Source organism: Cherax quadricarinatus, chromosome 79 (genome assembly GCF_038502225.1).
Source record: "Cherax quadricarinatus isolate ZL_2023a chromosome 79, ASM3850222v1, whole genome shotgun sequence".
NCBI classification, from domain to species: Eukaryota; Metazoa; Arthropoda; class Malacostraca; order Decapoda; family Parastacidae; genus Cherax; species Cherax quadricarinatus.
Genome location: NC_091370.1, coordinates 2,531,686 through 2,539,765, shown reverse-complemented (window position 1 = coordinate 2,539,765; position 8,080 = coordinate 2,531,686). Strand labels below are relative to the sequence as shown.

The 8,080-nt window shown below is 38.1% G+C and overlaps 1 protein-coding gene across 1 annotated transcript in view; it reads left to right on the top strand.

Annotated features, from left to right (window-relative positions):
• The window catches only part of LOC128702725 (UDP-glucose:glycoprotein glucosyltransferase 1), a gene marked incomplete at its 5' end in the record, with an annotated part of 261,894 nt that overhangs the window by 25,781 nt on the left and 228,033 nt on the right, over positions 1-8,080 (top strand). Inside the window, 1 exon segment of the mRNA XM_070101800.1 lies at positions 4,160-4,349. Coding sequence (XP_069957901.1) covers positions 4,160-4,349 — 190 coding nt within the window.

The window sequence follows — 8,080 nt, the reverse complement described above, 5'->3', positions numbered from 1 at the left end:
TACCTGTCTTATTCCTATCCTTCCTAACACCAACAAAGGAGCTCCCACCAGTTGTTTTTGGTAATATATCCTCACTATTGCTAGTGAGTCCTCTTGTTTGCTATTTCCTGTGGTATTTCTAGTTTGCAATATTGGTTTTATCTTATCTTTGACTACACTTGATTTCCCACTATGGCTCCTGTCTCCCATGAGGTCATTTATATGCATTCCCTCCTGTGTACAATTCCTGACTACCTGGACAAAATCTCCAGCTTCACCATTACTGTCTACCAGGACAGCACTATCAGCCCCACATTTACTGACAACCAGGACATCACTTCCAGCCTTACAGTTTCTGTCTACATGACCAGCATCAAGGGCAGTACCATCCAGCCCAGACTTTTTATGTTCCCATCTGTTGTAGAAAGCTTCCAGGTTGTCTATGAAAGCATCTTTGATGTTATCCTCTTTTAATATCAATGTGATATTAGTCCACAGTATAAATTAATAAATGTAGAAAGTAGTAGTAGTAGTTTATAAGGTTTCTTCTTTTTTTGAGTCACTCTGCCTTGGCAGGAAATGGCTTTAATGCTGAAAGAAAAAATAATGCTTTGTAGGATTATCAATAGTGTGAGCAGGGTAATATTTAGTTAAGGGATTCAGGGAAACCGGTTATTTTATATAGCCAGACTTGAGTCCTGGAAATGGGAAGTACAATGCCTGCACTTTAAAGGAGGGGTTTGGGATATTGGCAGTTTGGAGGGATATGTTGGTGGGAGACAGCTGACTTGTTAAAAAAAAAAAAAAGGATTATCAATACAGCAGCTTATGTTTTAAAGAAGGGAAATCCAGTATTATTGCATAGACCCAAATTAAGTGAAGGTCTATAGCATGACAATCATTTTGAGCAACTCTCAGCATTTACTATACTTAACCCTTAAACTGTCCAAGCAGATCTACATTCACATGCGTAGTGCTCCAAAAGTAGATCTACGTTTTTTTTACACATTTTCAAATGTAAAAAAAAAAAAGATCTACTTTTTTTACATACTTTCAAATGTTGAAAAAACGTAGATCTACATTTGAACAGTTTAAGGGTTAAATTTAATTCAAGTTGAAAATAAAAATTACAATGAAACGGAATAATTGTCAAATTTGGCAGTGTGAGTGATACTAGTTCCTTGAATTAATACAGAAGATGAGATAGTATATGACTAACTAGCAGTAAATGGGAGTGAAAGGAAAGCTGGAATAAGAAGAAACATGGAGAGAATTATATAATGACAGAAGGTTTCAGGATTTGTTTAATTGTATATTGCTGGAAGGCTCACATTCAAGTAAGGCAGTGCTTTTTAACAGTAGCTTTGAAGTGGCTGTTAGGTAGAAAACCTTTGGATTCTTTAGGCAGAGAGTTTCCAGATTTTAGGCCCTTTTATGTGAATTGAGTTTTTACACAGTTTGAGCAGGACACAAGATATCAAAAAAGATTTTTGTGTCTTGTGTTATGATAGTGTAGCGCTGTGTACTAATAGTGGTACAGAATAGTGATGATGGTGATGTAGTGATGGTGGTATACTTTAGTGTAGTGATGCGGGTGTGCTGAAATGATTGTTGGTATAATTTATGAGTTGTGTTGCAGATATCAAGAAAGAGTTTCAGAGCAGAGTTTATATCAGAATTGATTGTCCACACTGAAGGTGTTCAGCAACATCTGACCTGTAAGATGCTGAGTCCCTCTTCTCTAATGTCCTTCTTGATGATGGTCTCCAGTTTCTTGTGAGAGTAAAGGCCAGTGAAGGGTTACTTCATCACTTTATACCCAATGATGTCTTTCTTGATCTCACTCACTTTTGTGTGGACTCCAAATCTTTTTCCTTTTCAGGTAATTTTATTCCCAAGCCTTTGAAGTCGCTATGGGCTCTGCTCTATCCCCTGTTCAATGCTGTTTTACTTCCTATTATTATGGTATGCCCTTCTCTCTGGTTTGGCCACGTGAGTCTAGTCTCTTCCAACCATTTCTTGTTCTTAGCAGTGTTGCTCCTCCTTTTAAGTTCAAAGCTGAATGGGAACCTAGCTCTGTTTTCTTTCCTGAATGTACATGTGAATGTCTTCTTGTGGTGAGAGCACATACATCTCTTCTGATCCTTTATTTTCTTCTCAGTAAGAGGAATTAATGCTAAATTGTGATTGTAATTATCAGGCTTCAGATAAGATGGAATTTATTGTGCTGGAGTTGGAAGGGTTTGAAGCTGTATTATTGGCATTCCTGGTGTCATCTTCACACACACACAAATTCATCACAGATCATTATCCTTACTGTTAGTGCCATTGCAGGTTAGAAATTGGTTAGTTATGGTGGGAGTGATTAACGAAGGGTGGGAGGGCAGCTGTTTCCATCATGCTGTGTGCGGACAGGATGTTTTATATACTGTACACATAAGCATAGGTATAAATTTCCTGCTTGCAGCAAATTTGTAGGTGCTATGAATTATGCATTCTGGTCACAGAGCTGAGGGTGTATGAGCTATGAGGATTGTTAAAAAGAGTTAAACCTGGTGACACTAGAGGACAGAAGGACCAGAGATGACATGATGACAATGTACAAAATACTGACAAGAATTAACAGGGTGAACAGTGCAAGTCTGTTTAAGAACTGGGTCTCTGGTATATGACATCACAGCTCGAAGTTAAATAAACAAACAAGTAACAGGAAGGTTAGGAAATTCTTCTTTAGCCTAAGTGTGATCAAAATGTAGAATGACTTAAATAGTGAGGCAAGAGGCAGGATCCATACATATCTTCAAGAATTGATGTGATAGGGCTCATGCAACCAGGAGGGAGAGTGAACCAAGTAGCTGCCAGCAGAGAGGCAAGGCCAGGAACTAAGACTTGACCTTTGCAATCACAAATAAGTGAGTACATTCATCACTTGGACATACCTGTACTTTACCAATAGCTTATTGGTTAAATTCTGTTGTTGCTTGTTGATACACAGATATGTGGAAAGGGTTAATGTAGCCCTGTACAATCCTGTGTTAGGCAGTATCAGCACCATTGTCTACCACCACTAGACACCATCACTTACTGTCATCACCTATAATTTCTAAGGCCTGGGCAAAATCTGTTGTTAACTCAATTTTGGTTGCATTCCTCCCACAGAAAATGGAGAGGAGTCAGTATGGCACTACCATGGTGGTCCTCATAACTCCCAAACACAACACCTCCAACTGCCACAATGACGATCATGACTTCTTATTTAATAACTTTTTCACACATTGTTAACAATTAATTTATCCAATTATATAAATATAGCTGGAATAGGTAATTGACTGTTAATTTCAGAGTAATTATGGGTTACTAGCCTCAATGAACTCTCCTCCCACCTCACTACACACCTTGATGCATATTTAAACCTTAGTTTCCTTAGAAACCATAAGTTTCACACTTAATTTTCTTCTTAGCACTTCAGGCTTTATTATTATTTTTTTTGGTGCTTTGGTTAATATCCAAAGACAAGATTGTGTGATGATAATAACCAAAATATGGTTATCATATTGGGTTAGTTAGGCCTCACTTTTAGAAAGCAATTGTTTATGGCGGTGGGAAAAGTTACTCCATGGTTTTTCATGTGTCACTTTCCAACCTTTCATGAATTAGAATTTTTCAGTGGAGTTTTCAGCACTGATGAATTAGTATTTATTAATCTCTGCTGAATTCACATATTTAGTGGTCATGTTTTCAAATGTTAACAGTACAGTGTCTTTTTTTTACACAAATTTTACAGGTTAAGATCTGGTATCCTACCTCATCTTATTTCTAAGCCCAGCCCTATCTAAGGTATACTACCACCCCCCAGGATGCCACCCACGCCAGTCAGCTAACACCCAGGTACCTGTTTCCTGCTAGGTGAACAGGGGCAACAAGTGTAAGGAAACATGCCCAATGTTTTCACCTGTACTGGGGATCGAACCCCAGTCACTCAGTGTGTGAGCTGAGTGTGCTACCGACTGAGCCATGGGTCAGTTTTTTCCAGTATTATTCCTCTGATAATTACCTACCTTTTTAAGTGAAGCTTAAGAGGTAAAAATGGTCTATCAGGAGGTAGAGGAAGAGTTTGCACACATGTATGATATTAAAATCTGTATTTAAGATAGCCCTGAAACTAATTTAAAATTTTCAGGTGGATGAAAAAATGAAGAAAGAAATTCTAAAGAATCAGAACCAGCTGAGTTCACAGATGGAGGTGAATCCTTCAAATGCTGCACTCTACATTAATGGCATGCATCTCGACATGGACTTTACCAACATCTTCACTCTGCTCGACCATATCCGCACTGAAGAGAGAGTAATGGGAGGCCTTCACAAACTTGGTCAGTTTACTTAGTGTTTCTCTTGTATAAACAGTAGACACCAGCCATTAATAGATGGTGATCTTTAAATGAGGATAAAACTACCCCCAATAGACCAGTGTTTACTTAACCAGTTAACGGGTTGTCATCTAACAAAGATTTGTATCATGAGACACTGTCCTTGTTCTTGATAAGCAAAAATAACACTATCACCAGTAGAATTGCAAAAGAAGTTCATGTGTATTAGGTAACTCACTAAACAAAAAGTGGTGTTAAGCATATGCAAGTCTTGCATGCTTAACACTGTGCTGTGATGGCTACTGGACAAATGCTGCTGGTTGGACAAATGCTGCTGGTTTATATGTGCAGTGCATTCCTCTTCCAGGAATTCACAGTGCAAATGCGCTCTTTTGCAAGTGTATTGTTTCATTATCTGTGAATTTTGTTCCATTCAGATTTTCTTGATCATACAACTTTTGTCAAAAGTTTGGTTTAATTTTTTTTTCAACATGAGCTGTTTTTCACCAAGGTAGTGTGATCCATATTTGTGAATGGTTTGTTGGCAGCCTCCTGGATAATATAGCCATCACAGCCTGGTTGATCTGGCACTTGGCAGTGGTAGGGATCCAGTTTCCTATTGAAAACTTCCATGCTTGTTGCAGCAATGTCTCTGATATCTGCTGGTAGCAAGTTCAACAGTCTTGGACCAATGATGTTGACACATTGTTCTCTTTTATTGTTCACTTGGCACCCCTGCTTTTCACTGGGTATACAGTATTTTGCACTTCTATATCTCTCACTCTAATATATAATGGCAGTACAGGTCCTCCATCACATATCCGGCATCATTGGGACCTGTAGTGTGCTGGATTACTGAGTTTGCCGGATTACAGTGGTTAGGTTAGAATACACTTAATAAAATTAGCCAACTTGACTTACACAGTTCATTGAACATCTGCAAAAATCAAACATTTCCGCTACTTTGAGCTCAATTTCAGGGTACTTTTCGTCATGAAAGCAATCAAAATCACGTATATTTCTGTAATATATCTTCCATTCTATCAAATGAGTCCAAAAAAATGAGAATACAACCATAAAAACCATATGAAAATATACTGCAAAGAGGCGGCTAATGGCTGAGAAGTTAACTCCCTTATTTATCGTCCGTATTTTTTATTTTTGTTGTATGTTAAGAAGCATCTTTCCATCATACATTGCCCAAGTTTCAATGAGATAGCCCAACAAACAACCGAGAAATTTTTTTTTTTATTTATTATTATTATTATTATTATTATCACACTGGCCGATTCCCACCAAGGCAGGGTGGCCCGAAAAAGAAAAACTTTCACCATCATTCACTCCATCACTGTCTTGCCAGAAGGGTGCTTTACACTACAGTTTTTAAACTGCAACATTAACTCCCCTCCTTCATATATGATTTTTTTTTTTTTTTTTTTTTATTATCACACCGGCCGATTCCCACCAAGGCAGGGTGGCCCGAAAAAGAAAAACTTTCACCATCATTCACTCCATCACTGTCTTGCCAGAAGGGTGCTTTACACTACAGTTTTTAAACTGCAACATTAACACCCCTCCTTCAGAGTGCAGGCACTGTACTTCCCATCTCCAGGACTCAAGTCCGGCCTGCCGGTTTCCCTGAATCCCTTCATAAATGTTACTTTGCTCACACTCCAACAGCACGTCAAGTATTAAAAACCATTTGTCTCCATTCACTCCTATCAAACACGCTCACGCATGCCTGCTGGAAGTCCAAGCCCCTCGCACACAAAACCTCCTTTACCCCCCTCCCTCCAACCCGTCCTAGGCCGACCCCTACCCCGCCTTCCTTCCACTACAGACTGATACACTCTTGAAGTCATTCTGTTTCGCTCCATTCTCTCTACATGTCCGAACCACCTCAACAACCCTTCCTCAGCCCTCTGGACAACAGTTTTGGTAATCCCGCACCTCCTCCTAACTTCCAAACTACGAATTCTCTGCATTATATTCACACCACATATTTACCAAATATCATATATGGCAAGCCCAAGCCAGGTACTGGAAATAAGTCACTTTGTCTGACTTTTCTGGGTTATCCTAGGTTCTCTATACATACGCTGCTATGTATGATAATCTATGTAACTGTATTTGTGTATACCTGAATGAACTTATTTACTTCTAGTCTGTCAACTGAGTACAAGAAACTGCCCATTCACTTATTTCAACTACCCAATAAAGTGGTCAGAAATTGGCAATTTGGCCAATTTCACACAAATTTCAACAGATGCCAATTTCAAAATAGGGTCCAGAATAAACAATGCAGACATTCCTGGCACTAAAATGACATTTTCTCTGTTCATTAGTCACGGCTACAGGCCCCTCTTATATTACTCTTGCTTTTCATTTGGAATTTTTATTCACAAAAAAATAGAAGATTTACTGTTATGCAGACTGCTGCATTATTGTAATAATTGTATAAATAATGTCAAGCCATTATTGACTCCGTATTGGACTGGCAGGTGGACAATTATTGGATGGTGACGTCATTTGTTTACTCATGAGCTTCTCTAAAGAATAGAACATTTTCGCTACTGTGAGCGCAATTTCAAGGTACTTTTCGTCATGAAAGCAATCAAAATCATATCTATTTCTGTAAAATATCTTTCATTCTATCAAATGAGACCGAAAAAATGAGAATATAACCATAACAACCATAGAAAAATATACCGCTAAGTGGCCGCTAATGGCTGAGAAGTAAGCAGGATAAAACAATAAATGGAGAAAAAGAAATTGGAATGACTTATGCAGCAAGTAGCGCCACCAAACAGTACCAGCAGGTTGGTGTGGTGACCCTGGAAATTTGAAATTATGCTAGCCAAAATTAGTGCCGAATAACTGAAGGAACCGAATAACTGATTGCCGGATTTGTGATGGCGGACCTGTATATAGATTTGGGAGTAGGTTCTTAACCCCTTCAGGGTCCAAGGCCAAAATCTGAAGTGGTGCTCCAGTGTCCAAGAAATTTTGAAAAAAAAAAAAAAAAAAAAAAAAAAAAAAGGTAATAAGATAAAAAAATTTTTTTTTTCTGATAAGTACTTACCGAGATACAGCGGCGGGAAGTTGACCCAAAATGACCGGGTGGCGGCAACATCAGTGACTTCCGCAAAATCCCATTTTTTTATTTTTCGTTTTTTATACTTTTTTCTTTTCTTTTCTAATTTTTTTCTTTTTCTAATAACATTTGTGGCCTGTGAGACCAGTATAATGTATATTGTATAAGTGTACACTCATTGTATTCAACACAATAACTGCACTAATTTGTTTATCATTATATTGCTTACAAAACTTGTTTACAAGTTTATTGTAAACAAAATGATGAAAATTTTAGTACGGTTATTGTGTTGAATACAATGGTACCATATAGTACCATATGGTACAATATGGTATAATGGCACATGATACAATGGTACCATATGATACAGTGGTACCATATGATACAATGGCACCATTTGGTACAATGGTACCATATGATACAATGGTACCATATGGTGCAATGGTGCCTTCTGGTACCATATGGTGTAATGGTACCATATGGTACCATATGATGCAATGGTACCATATGGTACATTGTACCATACAGTACAGTGATACCATATGGTTCAAAGCACTAACGATGCAATCATAAAAATGCTAGATCTGCTTTACACAGCATTGGAAAATAAGGAATGTCCACTAGGAATTTTTATTGACCT